The following is a 23,301-nucleotide window of genomic DNA, read 5'->3' as shown; positions in this document are numbered from 1 at the left end:
TTTCAATGGCTTTTTTTCATTTGGATTTTCTAGGTAGACCCACGTCCAGTCTGTTAATATGGAGGGAGCAGAGTTTGATTAAACCTCTTTAGTCTTTAGAAGTAGCTCCAAATCTTTTGGCTTCACTTTGGGGGGGCTGTCATGTTTTTTTATACAGTCTATGAGTTCCACTAAATAGTGATCTTTAAGGCAGTCAACAAAAGGTAGCCAAATTGGAAGCAGCAGAGGCCAAGATTCCCTGACCTTTAGTTCCTTGTGCAGATAAAGCTTTATAAAGCTGTAACGCTCACCCCCATTTCCCATAATCCAACATATCTCTCTTGAGACCTTCCCTTGAGGTAAAAGCAAGAAAACAGGTTTTCTGGGTTTTAAAGCCCTTGCTGAGATAACATTTGACTTCACTGTATTGTCGTCGAATCTCTGTCTTTGCAGACGACTTAACGTTTGAAACAGCAGTTGAGATAACAATGGAACCAAAGCCTGCTCAAAAGTAACCGTCGTTTAGCTTTTGATCATATCACATTCTTTTAATCAACAACAAAAAGACAGTTCAACTTCTACTGCACCATGGCAACTAAGAAAAGTCAATGTGATGATGATGAAGTGATAAGAAACAAATCTCCGGTGAAGAAAATAAATGCAACCATAAGTTATGATGAACCATAATTTTTTTAAAACCATCTCTCAGTTTGTTAGACTTACCACACAAATTGAACGTCAACTTGGCTTTTGATGATTTTTTTCTATATTTTATAAACATGATAATGAAAAGAAAACGAACAGATGAACGTATTGCTGCATCAGCACTTGTTTCCAGCAACAACAAAAATCTGAAAATCACCAGTAGAGAATTTTCAAACAGGTGATGACTCGTGGTGTGCGATAAGATGATCGTTGAACCAGGCTATAGTGTTCATTCTATCGTGTAGGAATGTGTATGTAGGAATTCTGCAGGGTTAACAGCACAGAAAGATAAGAAGGTGAAGTCCACATGTTTTCAAATGAATGACTTGCTGTATATGAATGTACAGTACATGATGAACACTAAAATAGGTTTAGATTTAAAATACAAAGTGGTGCAGAAATCCTGCAAATTTACCTCCAGACCCACAGCCAAGACATTTTTAAATAGACTTAACTTATCAGCACAGTTTGTGTGCATTTAAAAACATTATACAGGGAAATACATTTGGTTGAACTGGTCAGTAACTCTAAAATAAGTCTTTAAGATCAGTATGAAAAAAATACTGATAAAATCAAGATCGTGATTTTGCCATAGAAAAATCGTGATATGATATTTCTTCCATATCGTCCAGCACTACCAGCGACTCCTCTGTCTGTTAAATGCAGCAGGAGAACCACCATCATTAGTAGGTGCTCCTAATCTAGGTTTAAAGTACAACATCAGTCTTGGAAAAGTTTAGTAAAAAAGTTGTGAGTCATTAATCATGGACTGCCTCTGCATAATTTATCCTTAAATTGGCCACCTTCTCTTCCTCACACCTCCTCCTTTGTCCTCTTGTCATGCAGTTTGCTGCTAACCTACTTCAGTCAAGTGTTTGTATTCCAGCAGCGGCCTGGGTCCACTATAAATAGGAACCCCTGATTGATCCTCAGGACAGTGAAACCTCGTAAGCCTTTGGCTGCTGCGGGGCACAAATGACTTTCTGGTGTGTGATTGTGAGCTTGAACACACCTGTCCCTGTTGTGAGTCTCATTTATCTCCCTCACCTGATTGTCAGGCAGCATCTAAACAGCAGGCAGGAGGTTCAATTCCAGACCTGAAAGACCTTGCATGTTTATTCGTAATCCCCCTGAGATCTAATCTGGAGTGATGTATTTAATGTTCAACCTAAGGGATTGCTGGCCTACTTTAATGAGCTATTACTGGATAATGATTTGAGTGAGGTCATTTTGGAGTAACCTGTAGCAATTCTACTTGAATGCACATTTTTCACGAGTTCCAATCTATACTCTGATCAGGACATTTTTACTCATGTGTTTCTAATCAGTTTGTTCAGTTTTCGACATTTTCTTTAAAAACAACCCTTAGTCATGCAGATAATTAGGTTTTGTGTTTCCATCTGACAGAACGGCTCATTTAAAGTCGTTTCCAAGCTAAAGAAATGTTTCAACTGCAAATCTAAGCAAAGTTAAGCTGCAACAACAAACAAACAAACAGATGGCATAGTGGGCAATAAATAGAAATGGACTGAAAGCCCATGTCCCAACTTTTAATTCATGATCAATCATTAAAAACAGTTTTTAAACAATTATATCAGCAAATAATACAGATCTGCAAAGCAAATCTCTGCTCTAAGGCATTTTGCCATGATAGAAATATTATATGACATGTTATTGACAAGTGTAGCAAAAGGTGTGAGCACTGTCCCAGATGGCCGCATCAACCCGTCACTGCAGGAAAACAAAAATTAGATTGAAGCCCCGCAGGGAGCACCACAGTGATACTGCCACCCAGCAGTGCACCTCTCTACAGTTTGGTCTCAAATGACTCAGAATGATTGGACTGTGTTGAATGATTGCACAGCACAATAACACATCATCAATTTCCTGTCATTTAGAGGGATAAAGTTACAAGACAGGTAAACAAATACATTGTCTATTTTTTACTTGAATGACAGTGAGTTTACGCACTAGTATGCTTTAGTATTGTAATTTAAAATGAAATGGACTTGAGTTTGTATAGCGCCTTTCTTTTCTCCTCACTTCTCAAAGAGATTTTACACCACAGGTCACACCTACCCATTCACACCTATTCAAACACTGAAGGAAGAGGTTGCTATGGGCAGTAAGGTAAAGTATAGTGATAGTAAGCAGGAACAACTTTGGGTTAAGTGTCTTGCCCAAGGACACATTGGGACATGTGGCTTCAGGTTGAGAGACAGCCGACTCTACGGTTGAACCACAGTCGCCCCAGACTAGACGTAAGACTATAGAAAACTTTAAGAAAGGTTTTATTGACATTTACAGCTTTGCTAATAAAGATGATAATGATAAAATGATAAAAAAAAAACCTACCCATCTTACCGTAGTAAAATAAACCATTAGTAAGTCAACATCCTTGGGGCAGTGAAGTTGATTCTGTATTCCAAACTGGATGTAGCTGTTCCAAAAGAGCAGAGCTTTGAGTGGTACATAGAAGTTTGTTTACTGTGTGTCTCAGTTAATACTCTCTTTTAACCTCTGTTCACACCCTAATTGCAGCTTTCTCTTTTGAAGAATACAAATGTGCTTTGCACCCCTGAGTCTGACCAGAATGAATAATTAATCGATGGTAATTTTGCAACCTCATATGGAGACAAATCACCGACCCTGAAATAGAAGAGATAGTCTGGCTTGTGTGTATTTCCTCTCAATCTGTCCTGTATACACTGATAGAAATGGAAACTGTTAAAAAAGAGCCCTTTTACTAAGAACGACTCAAGTACAAGTTGTTAGTGAATATAGAAGACTCTTTAAGTCAGAATTTACAGTTCAAGTTAAAATCACACCCTGCGAGGTTTGAGCCCCTCACTCAATGGCACTTGACTCCTAAAAATGTCCAGACATAGTCTGAGGGGGGTGCATATTCGAACGTAAATGGCAAAATCTGTACACAATAACTTTCTGACATTTTCCTTCCAGTCCACTAGTAAAATGTCAGTGTCGAGTCTGGGTGAGCTGACGTGTCAACACAGTGGGTAATATTCTGGAACATTTACCACAAGCGATGATGATGTTCACAATGAGTGGAGTTTTGTTTTGCTTTATTCTCTCTACGGCTTGGTTATATATAATAATGTTGTCTCCTCTTGCCTTGACATTACAAAACATCCATATACATGTTGTAGTACATTAACCCAGATGCAGTCATGATCCCAGAAAACTCCTCCTCTATCTCCTCTGGCTTTTTCTACCCAGGTGAATAGACAGCCTTCAGTTTTCGGTCATTGTTCAAAAGATTAAAGGTGGAAAACATCTGGTTAACTTTGTGACATTGTCCAGAACATGTCAGGAGTTTGTTTGGAGAAAGTAGGTCCTGCTCTTGAGGTGAGTTTTAAGGTTTTGTGTATAGAAAAGGACAACACTTATACAGGAAATGCTCTTTGGGTTTTGCCTAGTTTTTTTAAGCTCCCTTATGTTGCCAGTATCCTGCAGTTATCCTGTGAGACCAGTGAGCAGGTTTAGGTACTGTGGAAGTGTAAGCAACCCCTAAAGCCCAGCAATGCTGACCAATGCAGCCAAGAGGGACATCACAAACACAGTGGAGGGTAAATAATAGATGACAGGGGGAAGACAATAGAGAAGTGTAGAGAGAAAGGGGAGAGTAATTAGCAGGAGAAACGGTGGGAGGAACAGATAAGGACAGTGATGAGTATGTACAGGAATAGAGGCAGGGACAGATGGCTGGAGGTGGAAGCTCAGTCCAAAATGCCAGAGAAAAGTTGCCTTTTACAGCTTGAAGATGGCAGGCTGCAACAGAATGAAAACCTCTCTGCTCCTCTGAGACACAAGCAGAAATCTGCAGTCTGCAGCAGCTGGACTAATAAACCTGAACCTGTTTGACTGTAGCAATACAAAACCTCCTGTGTTGAAAATGGAGGATGTAAGTCTTCATTTCAGTTAGCTATCATATATGAATGTAATATATAAATTCCCTCACTAAAAAGCATAATGGTATAGTACCCAGCCATATGCTTTTAGCCTTTATTAGAGGGACAGGGAATAGAGTCAGGAGTCAGGGAGAGAATGACATGTGGGAAGGAGCCACAGGTAAGAATCCAACCTGGGCCACCTCCTTGGAGGACTACAGCCTCCGTACATGGGGCATGAAAACTAACCACTAGGACAATGTCACCCCACACTCTGTCCTCCCTGTATTACCTATTTAACCTGTCCTGTCAGTTTTTAATAGTTTAAGAAGGTTGCTATAAGAAGTTGCATTGTGCCAGTGCAAATAATCTGATGGAAAGAAGCAATAATGATAAAAACTCAAAATACTGATCCCTATTTTGAAAATACAAACCAGCACTGAAACGGTTTCCTTAAAAAAACTCAGCCAGTGCCATGGACAGTAGCTGACCATGGAGAGTTACATATTTTATTTTGCCATAGACCTTCTTGTAAGAAGGTTCACCTTGTTACTTTTATGTTACTGTGAAGGACCCGTCCTCACTGTACAACTACAAATTGGTTTCTTATTAGTTCCAGGGTAGCATGGACCCAGTCGAGAACATTCTTCTCAAATGGCCTTTCAGGGTTTTTCTCTCTTTCACAGAAAACAAGGTTGGCCATTTCGCACCCATCCATCTACACATTAAGGTCAACCTCTATATTTGCAGCTAATGGCACCAAGCTCATTGCTTCTCACATGAGGGGGGGAAAAGCCCACGAGTGTCAGCTCTCCCAAAGGATGAGTCCTATCCTCCTGAAGAAACTGTTTCAGCTCCTGCATGTCCATCTATTGGCAGACTCACGCCCGGCAGAAATTAGGTCAACAAAGCACAGCAGACCTCCTGTAGGAGACCAAACAAAATGAGGTCATGGAAAAGAGAAGGCTCTCAGCTGGCCTGCAGCGCTCTTTAGCATGGCACGATATACGCTCTGTTATGACAGCTACCTCGGCCTGAACACTAACAGAGTCACTCGCCAGAATAAATTGTGTGCATGAGTTGTTGCCGAGAGTTTGATAATACAGATCCTGCTTAAATAACCGCGACTCTTTTGGATTAAAGGTACTTTCTCATTGCACTCGTCTTTTGGGATGCCTGATGCAAAAACTTCAGCATCTCTGAATGACCGTATTGATCATCAATTAGATGATTTACAATATTAGCATTCAGTGCAAACTCATTGCAAACAGCACTGAATAGTCCATGATTATTGAAGAAGAATAATGGACCCATTTACAGGAAACGCACAAAAATGCCCTTTTTGCAAAACATGGAACATTTTCACCAGCACATAATCCCCTTGTGATGCATTTCTCCATACTTCTGTGAGTGCTTACTGGCAATCCACCGCTGCTGATGAATTTCAAACATGATGGGATCCCAGTAATTACATTCCTAATGATCATTTTGTGCAGCATGGTTGTGAGTAATTTACCCATTCCCATAGCAGCAACTTTAGCGCTTTTATTTTTCTCATGTGCACGGCAGATATTCTGCAAAAAAAATTTCCGTGCCCCCATTTTGAAAAGGTAAATGAGCCGTTTTGATTAACTGCAGAATAAGTGAATTTATAAGTACGATAAACATGTCATCACATGATTTTATTCCACTGTGCAGGTGTTAAAGTGTCCGTGTAGCTTAGCAATCATCTTCTTTTCAAACCTCATTGGTGATATATTTGTCCTTCCATTGTGACACCTTAGCTGCTGCTTGTGAGGTTAATACGGGAGGAAAGGTCCCATCTTGTGTTGCAGATTGAGGTAATTCTCCCATAGTGGGGGAGGTTGGTGCTTTGATTTGCTCAGTGTGTCGTTGCCTGGAGCTAGTTAATAACACAAGCGACCATACAACAAATCCTAATTTCTCCCAGGGGGACGCTGAATGACTTAACCGGTGGTATAATGGCAAGTGGATTTGAATATTGAGCAAGGTTATTTGATGCCGGACCCACTGTACGTAATAGCATTGCCATCACTGCGATAAAGTGGAGCATGCTAGCAACATATTACTCTTCCAAATGCCTCTTTTAAATGTCAGGCGGTGTAAAATGTTTTTTTTTTTTTCTGGGTGCAGGGACCTGAGTTCAACATGGCTGTGAGCTTCTGGATCCTCACATCAGCCAAGCACAAATATTAATAATGACATCCTTTAGAATAATTCATATATTTTATTTAAAATGGAAACTGTTGAAAAGGTTCATGATAATAAAACAATTATCTTTATCATCCCCTTAAGGCAAATTCTACTCGTTAAAGAATCTTCAATTAGATACGTCTCATGAGATAAAAGTGGGGAGTGTACCAAATAATTACTGTTTCACTTTGATCTAAAGCGGCTGTTGAAGCACAAAGGCTTTACAGCAAATACATGTATCTTTAATGTTAAAGTGAAATAAGTTACCACTCAACCAGGGAAATATGTGAACATCTACAGCTGTTAATGGATTGATGAAAAAAAGTAAAATACGATCGACAAATGATTGACTTTGTAGTTCACTGACTTTAACTTCTGTCACCAGGAGGTTGAAATTAAACTGGAACTTCTAACTACTTTGGTCATCCACTTTTCTTCAAGCGACATCTGAAGACAAAAATGATACGTGGGGCTATTCTACTGTACGTATCACAATACAACGAGAAGGATTACATGTATAGCAGGTTTGGAAGCAAGGTAGCATCTCCCTCTGAGACCCTGAAGGAGGCTCAGAGGTAGAATAGGGCATCAACTAATCAGAAAATTGTCAGTTCAATTTACTGCTCCTGCAGTCCAAATGTCAATGTCCTTAGGCAAGACCCTGCTTAACCGTTTGTGTGTGTGTGTGTATGTGTGTGTGCTTAAGACCTGTATCCTCAGGTTTGCAGATTGTGTAGCATCCTCAACCTCCAGTGTCTGAATCTATGTGAAAGGGGGGATTTTGCAGTTTTCTAAGGCCCTTCCAGGGTTCAGGAGACTATTAAGTCATAATATAAGTTCAGACCATTTAACGTTCATGACTTGCAGTATGGAAAAACATCCTGTATATTATATTCTGCCCATTGAATAAAAGTTCATTGGCCAAAGAAGAATTTGACAGGTTAGGTTAAAGAAGAAGAAGACTGTGGGATAATGTCAGACAATAAATTGCAGTGAATAGATTGGTTGGCAAACTAACTTCAACACAAAAGGGAGTAGAGATTGATAAAGTATCACAAAATATAGTTTTGTTCTTTAACCCCTAATCAGCGTTTCAGTTTGTTTTTTTCCAATACTTAGGACATTCCTATCAGCCATGATTATTCTGTGTAGTTAAAGTGAATTCCTGTGCATTAAACACAGAAGAAAGCTCAACATTACCTGTGAAACATCTGCCCTGTTGGTGTACAGCTGTGTTAATAGCCTTCTGGAGTTTGGAGGAGTTGACGAGTGAAAACGTAGAACTGAGATCAAATCATATTCTGCAGCTGTTGCCTTGTCAAACAGGGTTCAGTCTAGTTGAAACTTACATCAATGCTCTGCTGTGTAATCCTGTCTTCTCTCATTTTTAACTGCTCCCCTCGCTGCTAAAGTGTCGGCAGAATCCATAATAATGGCAGCTATTGTGCCTCTGTGGGTTAGGCCTGAATTATGAAATAAAAAGCAAGCCACACAGCATTAAACCCAATCCTCTGCCTTGTAGCATTCTCCCCTCCGTCAAATCTCAGGGCTACCTCTGCCTCGTTATTAGTCAGACAACTAGAGGTGGCCTTGGTGGATTTGCTCCAGACAATATCGCTCTTGTCAATGATTTAGTGTGTCAGGCAATACAGCCTTAGCTCAGCAAATTCTATGGACCAGTGATTTCTGGTTCAGTGGAACAAAATCTGTTTTCAAAGACGTGTAGAGGAACAAAGGAAACTAAAACAGAGAAAAACATTGTCCTGGATTTGCTTGAGAATAAATAAATCTTGTGCGTGTATATCGGTCTTAACTGGCTTTCAGCAGCATGTTAACCAACACGCTAGCCCCTTATTGGCTCTGTTTAGCCTCACTGTCAGTGCTCCTGAGAGACTGCAGAAAGACAGATTGGCTCCTTCTCACACAGATTTACATAACTGACTCCCATATGATTACCATATACAACTACAGTTGTGCAGTTATTTGAAGATGAATCAAAGTAACAATATTTAAAACAGGCACATTCAGTCGTTGAGAGAGAGATCTTGAGAGATTGTTGGACTCTGACGAAAAAAAAAAGATGCTGCTTCCCTAAACAGGCTGATCTGCATGCATAGAGCCCGGGCGGCATACTGAGATCGATGCCCTAGAAAATCTGTGGTTTTATTCAAACCCAAGAGTTGCACAAGATTTGCATCTAATTCCACTCTGTCAACAACATCTGGAGAATTTGCAGAATAGAAATGAAATTATGGAGATACATCTGTGGCACAATTCATCACTTTGTCAGAACTGAACAAAACAAACGAGTGAATGCATTGTTATTTATTTTCAGTGTCTTGTAACCTCCGCCGGATTTCAGAGTCAGAAGTATTCTAAAGGAAGTATTCACATTTCAGCACTTAAACTCTATTCCCCTGGTTTTTCATGGAAGTCTTCATTCGCCACATGACTTTCATTTGACTGTGTTCTCTGTCTGTGGTCTCCTACTTGAGACAAATTAAGTTATATACAAACCTCATGTTTCAGCCACTATGTCCCTGAAATGCTCTTTCTCAGAGAAATGAACAAATCAAAACCTGACATTCTGAAGTATGACCTCAACATTCACGGCCGGACCAGTTTCATTTCAAATAGAGGCGGCACACTAAAGTAAAAACCCATAATTGAAACGCTATCTACATTTCCCTGGTGCCACACTCTGCCCCCTTTTCCCCATTCAGTCACCTCAGGAAAATAGTGTGCGATTCATGAGGCCTGCGCCTTCATCGGGTCGTCATATTTAAAGACCCATCTGGCTGGAGGAACAGTAAATATGTGGGACTGACGTCGTCCAGATCATTATTGTTGGTGCTCTCAGTGAAGGCGAACGCTGACCAGTCGCTCAATCAAACAGAACGATGAAGAGAGAAGGAAGTTCAGTACTTTATCTTTGCTTGATGTGTTTATTACTCACACAAACGGTGATTTCCTTCCTGTTATTTATTATTCTCATATTTCACCACCCTTTTGTGTCAAACACTCTCAGGGAGAAACATCGGTGACATCAGAAGGTGTTAGACGGCAATAATCTGCTTACAGCTACAAATGTTGCCAACTGAAGTTTGTGACTGTGTAAGGTAGGAGTTTTAGTTATATTTTGTTACCTTTTTTATTTTTTATCTGTGTCTTCTCACTTCTTAAATCTAACAGATGGAAGCCTCATGGTGCTCTGACTTGGGCTCCCATCTAACACTTCTGCAGCTGCTTCATGTAAAGCGTGCTGCTTTCTCACGGCATGTGCTGCTGAGTTTTAGCTGTTTTTCTTTTGGTGTCCTGACTAAATATGAAATACAACTTGCTTGTTTAACTGAAATGTCATTCATTTTCCATTTGTTTGTTGAACTCAAATAGCAAACTCCTGTGATGGATTCATGGGCTTTATAATTGGATTTGGTTTGATCAAAATGCAGGTGTCGTCAGTAAACACTAGATGATTGTTTCAAGTCTACAATTTATTTAGCAGACGCTTTTATCCAAAGCCATGACTCAAATGTTAGTTGAATCTGGAAGTGTACAATGTAGATGTCCCTCCAACTGTAAAAATTATTTAAGTGCCTCATGAAGTATTGTGTCGAGAAAACACTGCATACATTTTCATGAAGTGGTTTATTTCATGTTTGTTTGTGTGTATTTGCTTGTTAGTTTTGTATGAAAGAGGTCAGCATATACGTAGGGAAAATCAGGGTAACAGGTTGTAATAGTCAACCAAACATAGGTCGAAGAGAGCTCTAAAATCAGTCCAGGATCTGCACCTTGTCCGTCTGTTGAATTCATCTCAAGTGTTACCGGTCGAGCCTTCCCCTTCAAAGAGGATGGCCTTTTCTGTAATGTTTGATTGTGACGTTTAGTCTGGCATGCGTTTGTTATGGGAAGGGATTCTCTCTCTCTCTCTCGCTCTCTCTCTCTCTCTGTTTTTCCGGGGGTCACTGTCATCAGCAGAAAGAGTTCCGATAACTTCAGGTTCCAGTACAGCAGTCATGAATAGAGCTGCCTTTTGTGTGCACTGCAACAGAAGCATTGTGGCCATGATGTCTCACAGCCATTATTCATGTTAGCAAATAGAAGAAGACATTGATCACCCAACTACAGCTCACATGACTAAAGCTGGGGAGGGACTGCTTCATCCTTTGTTTGAATACATGTTCACTCTCTGAGCAGGCTTCTTCTAATTCATAAACGTTTCAATTTTGTGGTTAGAACTGTATTCAGTAGCTGCATAGCTTTGTGTGTGCCCTTGTAAATCATACATTTTAAAGGCTACATTTTTAGCACACAAAATAATGTAACTTTTATCATTCATTTCTGTCCATTGAACCCAAAGCTGTTTTCTCCTCACCCTAATAATATAGACAAGTAATGCCGTATCTCAAAGAAGTGATGGGTTCTCTACTCATGGCTTAAACATAACAACATGTCTGAGATCCACTAACTGATTAATTGACTTACTGTTTCAACTTTAGAGGATTTGATTTCAAACTCTGCTTCAGTCCAGTCTATTTGTATTTCACTGATAACTTTGGGCTAGGGTCAGGCATGTTCAAAAGTATATATCACATACAGAATGTGTGAAGTGATTCCCTGAGCTCTTACTTCCTGTAGAAATACTGCTGCATTTATTAGTCCTTTGAATCATTTAATGCTTAAACGTGTTTATGAACAAGGAACACAATCTTTATGACTGTGCACCCGTTCTAAACACTGTTCTCTACTTGTTCAAACTTTATAGCATAGGCATTACACATCAGCTCACATGAATGCATTATCAGGCTGTAGAGCGCTTTTTATTAACATCTTGCCCTCACAAGCCCATCCTATTGTCTAGAAGGTCACCTGCTCTACTGACAAATGCAGGCTGAGCTGCCTCAGGTACAGGGATGCATGACTTTGTATTTGTTACATACAGTTGAAGAGTCTCCTATCAGATTTGTTCTCCCTCCTGTATGACACAAACTGGATTAGTTTTTTTTTTAAATCATGGTATGAAGAAAGAACATCAGATCCCATCTGAGTTTTCATGTTTTATGTGGAGCACTTTGCATATGGTGACATATCTGATCCCCGACTGATCTTTAAAGTCACATTAGACTTCATACAACTTTCATTTCCCTCTGGCTGTCAAACATACACACTGTGGCGCGCACTACAGAGCATGAAGGACATTGTTCATTGGAGGAATAATGAGGTGAAGGACCTCATGAGGATTTATTGGAATGCTTCAAGCCAAATTCAAAACACCTTTTGTAACCAATCCATGTTTGAGGATCAGGTGAATGTGGCTGCAATGTCACCTAAGACCTATTAGCCTTAGGGATTGGTTCAAACATTTAAATAATTTAAAAAGAGAGACATCCAGGGTTGATTTGGGGCATGTAACCTTGAAACTGAAAAAAATATCTGATCTCTACAATACATCAGACAGTATTGTGTGTGTGAGTCAGCTGGCATAAATACAAATACAAATTCTCCATGAAAAAGCGCTGGAAGCCAATTTGACCATTTCTGCTATTTTAATGCAAACAGGAAGACATAAAGCATTTATTTTAGAAATGGAACTAAGGCAAAGGCTATCATGCCTAAGGCTACGGTTTCTTTTATTTTTTTCACTGCAGTGTATGAATGAACACGAGGAAGTTTCTCTGATCAGTGTCTCGTTTGAGAGTCTTCTCTCCAAAAAGCCCCCGCAAGATCTACATAGAGTGTAGATAAAACATCGCCCGGCGCCTCAAAGAGGCAATGACAAAGATATACAGTACTGTATTCTCTCTGGGAGGAAAGTGAGATTGCTTTTCAGGCTTCTTGGTGCTGCTAAAAGCGACCTATCAGCAGATTTATAATAAAAGGGATTATCTCCGTTTTCTGTAATGACCTTTACAAAACAAGCTCCGCCTAATTCAAATGAATGGATATGAATGCCAATGATCGCTTGCTGCAGTGGGCATCCCAATAAGCTTTAGAGAACAATTTCAAACCTGCCATATGTTTCGTATGATGATCCATTATTTTGTTGTTACATAGAGTATACGCATGCTGTGTTTAAGTGCTCTGCGCAGCGCATACAAAGCAGGGAGAATGGATTTTAATGTGAGGAGGCATCCTATATGCTTTTCAGCAGTGCCCTAAGGGAGCGATTGTGCTAACATTAGTGCGCTGATGTCATAAGCAATTCATTACTGTCTGCAGATATCGACCTGGCTCTTATCTGCAGTGACACCCTGCATTGTCACAGCCACCGGTGACCTCATGTTCCTGAAAAACACACTTTTTTAGTGGCTCAAAGCAAGCAGCTCTATCCTCATAGAAAGCAGCTGGCCTCTTTTATCACTTAAATTACATTTCTCGTTGGGTTATCATGTTTCTAAGAAGGCATGTTTGGATAAAAAGTCCAAGTAAAGTTAACATTCACTTATCCTGCACCTGCTACTTTAAATGTATCTGGCCAAATTGGGAATACACAATACAGTATCGTCGGCAAAAGGATGTTTTCGTCAGAGAGTTAAGCACAAATCTTTAGTCCTTTAAAACCAACCTGTCCACAGATAACATTAAAAATCCCTTTAAAAAGCTTGATACAGTCATTCATTCTAAGTCACAAAGTATAAAAACATCAACTATCGCTGCTCATTGATTGGTTGATGGTACTCAACCTATAACTGTATACACTACATTAATGTTAGCATCTTTAGCGCCTTACTTTCAAGAATACAAACTTATTCTGTCGAAGAAGAGAAAGTCTTCTTTCCAGACGGTACTTCATCATCACTAGTGTCAAAGACCCCGGTAGACAAGTAAAGGTAATGTTTTTTTTTTAATTCCTTATACACTCCAACAAATCGGCTAACATTTTTCCTAATGGTAGCTTAACAAAATCGATCAACCTTTCTCCCTAATGACACATTTATGGGCTTTATCTTTCCATAAAGGTCACTATAGCAGCCGTTTTGCTTGATAGCTTTTAAGTGGCCTCTCTTGAGGCTGGGGTCTCTTCTTCTTCCATTTCAGTTGCACAACACAGACCCAGCGTTTAAAACCAACCTCTTTGAATATAGAGCACCAACATTAAATCCCCATTCCAATTATTTTTGAATAGCACAACAACGCAGAGTTAGCGTTACTCTTTGGCAGCAGTTTCTGGCCTGTAGCAACTATAAACTCCCATGCTCTGATTTTATTGGGTTCATCCTGACAGAAAGTACAAGACAGACAGAGAAGAGGAACCTCACAGCTCACTCCAGTCTTTTACAGAAGGAAGTTTTTAAAAGCTTTACACAATGTTGATAAATCATGCGATCATATGAGGCCAGATGCTGAAAATAAATTCCATGTTGCAGCATCAGATTGAGGATCTTACAGCCTTTGTAGAAGTGATATAGATTCAGAGATAATAGCTGAACCACATTTGAACAATTTCCCAGCCTCTTGTTTATTTATTTATTTACCTTTTGCTTCCACGACTGCCTCTGCTCTGAGAATGTCCAATTTTTCTGTCATTGTGCACGTTTGGCAGCGATGCATCATATTACCACCTCGTCTTTGAGGCTCATGAAATTGTGTATTCAGTCAGCCACTCTGGGCCGGGAGCCCAGACTTAACTGTTATTTGAGACTGAAAGCATTACCCTTAGTCTCAGTATATCTACTGTTTCCAGTTATTTCTCCTCTTACTATTGAAATCAACCGCAGTGGAAATGTTTATGCAGGCACCCTCTGAGGATTTATTCCTATGTTCTATGGCCGTAAACAGAATTGATACTGCGGTTTAGGTCCCTGCAGCTTTCTGTGTGCTCAGCAGAATGTCCTGTGTTGAAGCGTAGTACTCATGTTGATGAGATTTTGTGTTATTGCTTTTTTTTCTTCGAGGAGAAGGTGGTTCTTGGTTGTTGGACTTGACATGGCATATTTAGTCTGCATCACTCATGGGACAAGGTGCATGGTTCCCAAAATCTTACAATGATAGTTAGTTGCCAAGGGTTTTTAATTATCATTTAGAGTATAAGCTATCAAATAACTTTTGTTCATGGTGGTATTATGTTTAGAAGTGCGTTCACATCTGTCTGCTTGAGAAGTCTTTCTTCGGATTATGAATCAGAACTACTTTATCAACATCATCAGTCAATCCTACTCCTATATTCATGCACCGCAGAGCCCTCCTCCCAACATCATATCATCAACATCACATCATTACCTCCGCACCACTCCTATATGAGTGTCAGGAGTCATGGATTTTACACGTGACTTTTGTTTTTAATGCTGTAGTTTGTCATCTTTGTTGAGACAGTATCATATTTCCACACACATTGATGGAGGAAAAAAAGTGAGCATCCCGCTCATACTCTGTAATAAAATCTCAGCGCACCAGCGCATCTCAAACAACAGCAGAGCAGACTGTAACCTAATAACCGAACAATCTGGTTTACTTCCTGCCCTCCGTTGGTTTCAGCCTTCTCCACTCCCATTGCAGATAGTTTTGTGGTTTGTGGTCAAATTTGAACTCTTTTTAAAAAAAAAAAAAGAAGTTACAACCAGCTTTTCGTAATGATCCATATCGATTTGTTAAACAATGATCCAATCAAATCTCTGGAAAGACAAACGTCAATCTACATCCTAATTTTTATGATATGCCCTTATTTTGAAATTCCCACCGTGCACCTGTTCCACACTTTCCACACAAGTGCGTCATCCTGATATCAAACAAGCTAGCGACTAGGGGACATTAGCAAGCAGCTGAGATTAAAAAATATATGCTTTGTGTCCCAAATCACAAACTAACTATTAAGTGTGCTGGATCCCAACCTGGGGTCCACAGATCTCAGCGGGGGGCGTGAGGCTCTGTCTGCTGGGAGGTTGTCCAAGATAGTTGCCCTTAATAACTAAAATCATGATAGCACACTCACTGGCTAATTTATTCAGCCACATCTCACACAGTCTGTAAGCACAATAAATGAGTTTTGGTGTGAAAATATGGTTAATTATTTATTGAAAATTCTGTATTTTTATGTTTTATATTTACTGTTAATTGTTTTGTGAAAATATGATCAGTGTTCATTCGTTGGCTGGCCTTAAGCTGCATGTTTTATTTGTGCGCCAGTGATGACATCATTGTTGGCAGTCGGAGAGTGAGTGAGAAGTGTCTGAAATGCTTGTTTTATTGTGCCGAATGAGTGCATTATATAGTCCCTTACAGAGAACTCACTATGTAGGGTGTATGGAACGAGTAGGTGATTTACTCCTCACAAGGGGGAAAATATTTTGGACATAGATTACACTCTGACGAGCCGTCCAGCTTTATTTACCGACCATGTTTGCAGTCTTCTTTTTTTTATTTGTATACAATCAACATCTGGGATCTTTGTGGGTAAAAAACGATCTGCCCATAGCTGAAGAAGTGTCTGGTACAGGCTCTTTAGGTAAACAAAGAGAGAGATGTCCTCTGTGGCTCCTGCAACGGATCGATTGTAGTGCGATCTTATGTGAGATAAATCAAACAAATATAAGCTGCAGCAGCTCTCTCTCAGACAGTGGTTCACATCTGCTCTTTGTTGTGCATCCACTCACTGTTTACTTTAACTTCTATTCCATCAGACCTTCTTGTGCTGTGTCGATAGTGTGTTTGCGATCGTGTTGTTTACCAAAATCTACTCAGCTGGCTGATGCTGCTGAAAACTGCAGGTGTTGCTTTTCTCTGTGCGTGCTGGTGTTGGATAATATGTTCAGGTATACTGGAAAACACGCTGCTTCTGTAATGACAGTCTGCAGATACAAGGGCTGCAGGTTTCATGTTTGTAGCTGTGCTGTTAATGAGTTTTTCTGTCTTGTGTATCACAAAAAAATGACTTTTGAATCAACTCCTTTAGTTTTTTTTTCCTGTCTGCTACTCCCATGATGTAGTGCTATTTGATAGAAAACCTATAAATATTCATTAGAAAGACAAATCAATGTTGTAACAAATGCATAATTCATGAGTCACTTACAACCTTTACAGATAAATAGGAATCGGCGAAGTTGCCAGTTGACAGCGCCATACTCTACTCCAACAACTTTCACATTCTGTCCTTCAGGTTATTGTCGAGCAGGGGAAGGTGAGTAGGTGGAGCACTTATCGAGCGCAGTGAAGCACACTCCACTGCAGATGGGTGCTTTGGAGATTGTAGCTCAACTCTCTTGATGTTCAATTTTGAGTCCACAGTGTGCAAAGCTCTCTGTTTTTGACCTGGCCTGTTGAAGTGTGTTGTAACGTATTGTACTGTTATGTTTAGTTTAAAAGATGGTTGTCCTCTTTGCTTTAACGGTGGAGCTTGGATTTGTGTACATTTCTGATTTCAATCTTGCAATTTGTAGGTTTTACTTCTGTTTAGCATGCATGCATCATGCAGAGCCCGAGCATGGTGGTAAATCTGGCCTCATGTTTCACGATACAAGCCGTCCTCCCAAGTTTTTACAGATGACAGAGATACTTTCTGACAGCAGAGGAAGAAAGGCTCTGGTGGTGCACAACCTCAGGCACCTGCAGTTACTGTATTCTAGACGGATCAATATATCTGTCAACTCATACCTTCTATGAGTAGAGAACATTTCATGGTGCTGCTGTCATTGCCGCAGGGTCCAACATAAAAAAAACAACAACATATGATATATCAAGGTCTTATCAGAAAGAAGTGAACGGGGAATAAAACTGCACTTTTCTTTCTGATAAGACTTCTCTCTGTACCGTTACCCCTAAACTGTGCAGCCCTTTAAAAATGAAGGGAAAATATATGATGCAATTTCTATACAGTAAGCTGAGTTTTTATTTTCGCTTCCTCTTTACAGGAAGAGAGGTTAAATCAGTCCACACTTCATCAAGTCAACTCTGCGGGTCGCGTTAAGGGTACTTCAGAACCGAGTGCCTAGAGAAATCATTCTGCAGCAAGGCTACAATGATATTTGAAACTAAGTAGCTATGTCTGCCTCCGCTGTAGGTATAAACATGTATATTAGAGACAGTCTTTGAAAAGGACCCTGGAGGCCACAGGAACAGTTGCATCACGTACTATAAGGCTACTTTACTTGAGACTTTCCATGGCTTTGTTTTATTACAATGTCCACGGGATCAATGTAAAATATTCTCACACAATTGTTCCTTATTTTCTAATGTGCAATTTTGGTGTATTCACAGAAAACTTGTTGGCGGATAAGCCATTTATTTTCCAGATATCTCTTGCACATGTTTCTCGTCTTTAAACTTCACCGCACATCCTTCAACATTTCAACACATGTTTGTGTTGACTGCAGCTTCCATATCACTTTTTCTGCCTTGACCATACTCATCAAGGTAAACATGACTCATGTCGAGAGATTTTCCTGACTGTATATGGACCTGGAATGTGTTGATTTGTTCCACACTTCACACTTTGCACTCAACATGAGGAGGCCTTGGGAGCTTTCTGTTGGGCTTGTCAGGAAAAAAATATGACTTTGATTTAAATGCTCTGTTTGCCTGTGTCACAGTGTACCTGAATGATGATGTTTTAGTTAATGTCTGCTTCTTGGAAATGGTGAGGTGGCAAACTTTAGTGAACTCATTTTGACATGAACACTGAGGTGTGTGTATTGCGTGACCTTAAAACGCTGAAGTGAAGCTGCTCCCAGACGCCTGGATGGAAATTTCAGAGACTTCAGGGACGCTTTTGTTTATCGGAAACATGGATAGAAATGGAAACCAGTGTCGAAGATGACAGGTGGTGGAGTTGCACATGTGTTGGTTGAAGTGTTCCCGGGGGGGTGATGCAAAATATGGACCAAGTGCACTTCTGCAAGCATGTGTGAACAGAAAGAGCCACAAACCCACTTGGGGATTGCACGGGTATCCTAATGGTTTGTTGGTCCATAAATCTGTCTGCAGCAACAACTGTAGCAGCTTTATTTTTGGAAAACAGACATTAATATATCTCACCAAAATAGAGTAGACTTTCACAGAAAGCAACAATTAGGCCATTTTTGAAGAGTCAAATAATGTTTTTCTCCAAGCGACAGGGCAATGTCCAAACAAGGAAACTGGTCTTAAAGTTGCCTGTATCACGCCATAAGCATTTGTATAGCGCCAATTCATAACAAATGTAATCTCAAGACACTTTACAAAAAGAGCATGTCTGGACCGAACTCTCAACATTAATCCACCATGCATGAGCACAGCACTAAAGCAACTTTTATCAAAGTTACAGTGGAAAGATAAAACTGCCTATTCAACAGAGAGAAACCCTGAGCAGAGCCAGACTCGTGCAGCTGTAGTCTTGGACTATAGGCATGATATCATGTATGAAGCAAAACCTGTCAGGGCCTTTGACAGGATCATTTATACATAAGTGAGTCTGAGACAGTTTCAAACCACCTGATGACAGAATAGCTTCTGAACAGATGTCATTTCAACCACAAAGTCAATTCTTCTTTCTGCAATTGAGAAGCCTGTATTTGTCTCCATCTGGGGCAGGGCTTATCAAATCATCAATTAATAATGCAACACTTTACAAGATACTACATTACAATTTGAAAAGTCATTTTCTTTTTAGATTAGGCTCTCATGTTCCCCGCCAAAGTCTTAAAAAGCAAGTCATGCCAATAAAGCACCTCCACGCCCCACAAGTACCTCCTAAATGACTCCCCTGATTGAGACAGTGTGCTCGTTGTCTGTGCTGCACTGACCCAGTAGAAAGTTTCAAACAATACTTCCAAGTCCTTGAATCACACTTTTTAAAAATAAAACCTGCCTGTGGAGCAATCCCCTCGCTCTTCATCCCTGTCCAGAGAGTTTGCACTGTCATAAGGAGCAAGGTCAGACTCTGCAAAATGTCTACAGTGTGCAGGATCCACCAAAATAGACCAGCTTTTTTCTGTCAACTGACCTTTGAAACATCAACTCCTATTCATATCAGATTCAAGCCAAATGTTACTTCAGACCTGTCAGCACGGTGATGTGTTATAATGAGAAAATGTGTTTTCTTTTGCAAATTCACTGCAGTAATAAGACTGGAAGCACTTAAGGGTCTGAGCTAATGACAGGCGTTTCAGATGGAAGAGCTTGGCATTGATGGATGAGCGCAATTGCAATACAGTATGAGCTAATTAGAGGAGAAGATGATGCACTTGGCTGCTCTTAATGTCATCACGGACGTCTGCCGTAGTCTGTCTGTCACCATTAATACTGACCTTGACATTTCGTTGCTGGAATTCTCAGCAACCTGGTAGTTTTATTCTATTTTTACTTCTATAGGCTTCTAATCCTTGAAGTATTTTTGTCAATCTTTCAACCTCTTCCATTTTCTGTGTCTTAAGAGCCCATGGTGTGACATTAACGACATCCATTACTGTCACTTATTCTTTAACGTTCAATTACACAAGATGCGGCAGGCCCATAATGTACTGTCACTGCTGATTCACCAGTGGACACTTTCTCCTTAATTCTCCTTTATTTCTCTCCTCTATTTCTCTCCTCCTCCTCCTCCTGCTCCTCCTTATGTGCTTTCTATCGCTCCCCTTTTTTCCCCTCCTCCTCCTCCTCACTGGCCAATCAGACCACGCCTCCATGGCAACCGTCAGTGAGTGTAAAACATCCACAGATGGTGCTGAGTAGAGCGAGCGGCAGGCGCACTACGAGATCAAGTGTGGGAGTGTGTGTTTGTTTATGTGTCTGACAGGAGACAGAGACGTGGAGGCTCATTGGATAACCGCTGCATTGTGGAGTAGTTTCTAGTAACACTGAAGAAGAGAGGGAGTGTGTGTGCACAGAGGAAAAGTCCGAAGAGGAGAGTTGGAGGAAGAAAAAGAGATAAAAAAAAAAAAAAAAAAAAGAGGCACCCTCCCTAGAGAGGAGGAGTAAAACGCCGGTAAGAAAATATTAATGATCTGGCAAAAAAAAAAGCACACAACATCCCTAGTGTGGATCAGGCAACCTCACGCTGAGGAGCGGCACCAGCGCAAGACAAACCCCCCCTCTCTGAGCTCCACTCACTCATGATCATCACTTCAAACACGCGCACACACAAAAGCCACGCTGACACAGCGGGAAAAGCGGAGGAGAGAAGAGGACACTTGATTTGCCTTGGGACTCTGTCAAAATAAAAGTCATCCTTGGATTTCCGTTTCTTTTAAACACCCTGGACCCAAAGTCCTCCTGTTGTGCTGACCTTTTCCAAGGACCTCCCCCCTCTCCCAGGACTAAAGATGAGCTGCAGGAAAAGGTGCAAGCGGGAGATCTTCAAGTTCGCACAGTACCTGTTTAGACTTGTCACGGGCACGCTTAACACCGGTAAGAGACCTGCTCGGCTTTAAGAGGCGGATTTCTCCCTAAACCTTTTGGAAGTTCGTTCTAACTTTGCCACTTGTTTCATGTTATGATGAAAATAGCTCATTACAAAATCAACGTTAGACATGTTTCGGCTCTGTTGGGACACTTGCATGCAGTCATTGTCTCAAAGTATTTAGATTGTGTATACATAATTGCCTCCAGACTCTCTGTGAGGATTTCCAGAGATGGCTCAAATGTATTACCTACTCTTCATCATAATTTGTGTGAGCATGTGTCTGTGTGTTAGTGTAAATGGATGCATGGAGAAGGAGTACAGGGAAAGGTGAAAACCATCTTACATCTTAATTTGCAGCTCCATGGATTCCAGATGTTATGGAAATATTGCCTAATTATCTCGTTACCATCAGTTAATATGAGTTTTATAGGATCCCAAGTCATTTGCGATAGTGAAATATATGACAGTCAAAAAGAGCGCAGTGAAATGAATGTGTCACAATCTGTTGATGCCGTATCTGCAATCATCCCTGGAAGCAGAAGCTGTTGCCGGCCATGTACACACCAGCATTATTCATCACAATTTGTGCACCTGTGTCAATACCTGCAAAGTGTAATACATCCTTATTGTTTCAACCACACACCAACTCACTGAGAGCTTTCCTAATAAGACAGATAGTGAATCAATGGTATTAACAAGATAACATCTTGGATTAGAGTGGATTACTTGCAGATTACTCCAGGAAAGGTTCAATACAGGATAAAGGTTAGCAGGAGTAGCATGCCCTCATCACTGGCTCTTATTTCTGTTGCGCATCAAATGGTGTTAAGAGTTATTTAAGTATGTCATCAAGACCGTGTGTAGTCTTTTATTCTGGCAGGCTGTACAGATGTGACCACTCGAGTAGCATATTTTAACACCTTCGCCTCCCTCCTGCCTCCTCTTGCATTAACTGAGCTTCGCTGTTGAGTAAGTTGTTGATTATAACGCTGTGTGAGTGAGATTGTGTTGAACCCAAGAGAGGTGCTATAGGAACATGATAATGAATTCCAACATGCATCACAAGATGTGAGACTTAATTTATTTTTTCCTCACAATGGCTCCATCCAAATCAATGTACTGTAGAGTATATATTTTCACCCAGCAATGGCCTACTTTCCTCCGTCTCCTTGACCTGAGACACAAAAAGAACAAGTGGTAAGGATGTGAGGCAGCCATAGAAGAGCCCCTCCATCAATGGGCTGCCCTATAAAAGGTTGTAGACGGCTTCAGCTTTCCAATCATAAAGATAAATATAACCTCATGGGGGATCCCATTCTTAGAGAAAACCTCCTATATCTGCCAATAGGAGCCTGCTCTTGGTTTCTATAGCTACCAGCAGGTCATTTAGGTTAAATTGCAATTCCCACTTATTGAATACATGATGCAGAGTATGCTCTGTTGTAATTTCCTCTAGTGTCCTCAAAGCTTGGCATTCTAAAAATACATGACGGTGCTTCATTGTGTCCAGTAGGTAACAGTTCTCGTGGCCCTTGATGTAAAAGTCGACACTTGTCATTTATTGATTATGTTAAATACAAGGCAGGACATGTTTCCTTTAGGACAAGTCCAATCACTTTGCTTTTGCTGAGTCAGAGAATTTTTTGGAATGAAAATATCTGAAAAACTTTGGTTGGATTGCTATTTTCATTTACCTCAGAACTCCCCAAAAAAGGGAATTACATTTGTGATTTAAAAAAAAAAAAAAGGAAAGGCCAAAGAAAAGCTCAGCGGGACAGTAGGAGAAGAAAACAAGCAGGATGTCATACAGCGTAGAAGAGAAGTTAAAGGATGAAGCATAAGAGGTGAAACTGACACCTAATTGCACTGCATCAAACACATTGATTCTGCCTTTACCTTTTTAGGAGCATTTAATATTCTTCAATAAATCAGATATCACGATGTACGATTGTATAATTGTCTTATATTAATTATCGCAGAATACCTGTGTGATGATATTGTCTTCATTGTGGGTCACATTGCTAGTCTCTTGTCAGTTACCCTACAGTTCCCACCCTGAGAGTTGACACATACAGTCAATGTTTTATCTTGTCAGACTGTAAAATTAGTCCTAAGGGGCCATGTTTGTTGGTTAATGTAAACTATGATGTTTTGAACACATTGTTTAGCTATAACTTCTGT

The 23,301-nt window shown here is 40.3% G+C and overlaps 1 protein-coding gene across 3 annotated transcripts in view; it reads left to right on the top strand.

Moving 5' to 3' along the window:
- Window positions 1-23,301, top strand: part of kcnip4a (potassium voltage-gated channel interacting protein 4a) — a 114,023-nt gene that overhangs the window by 7,638 nt on the left and 83,084 nt on the right. The window contains exon 1 of one of the 3 annotated variants that reach the window (XM_061031848.1): window positions 20,451-21,125. The exons of the other annotated variants lie outside the window; for them this stretch is intronic. Within the exon in view, the coding sequence (XP_060887831.1) occupies window positions 21,041-21,125 (85 nt within the window). The 5' untranslated portion in view covers window positions 20,451-21,040. Of the gene's footprint in view, window positions 1-20,450; window positions 21,126-23,301 lie in introns of those variants that run through there. 3 annotated transcript variants of the gene reach the window in all.

Source organism: Labrus mixtus, chromosome 23 (genome assembly GCF_963584025.1).
Source record: "Labrus mixtus chromosome 23, fLabMix1.1, whole genome shotgun sequence".
Classification (NCBI taxonomy): domain Eukaryota; kingdom Metazoa; phylum Chordata; class Actinopteri; order Labriformes; family Labridae; genus Labrus; species Labrus mixtus.
The sequence above is the reverse complement of the archived record's forward strand: the minus strand, read 5'-3'. Positions and strand labels throughout refer to the sequence as shown.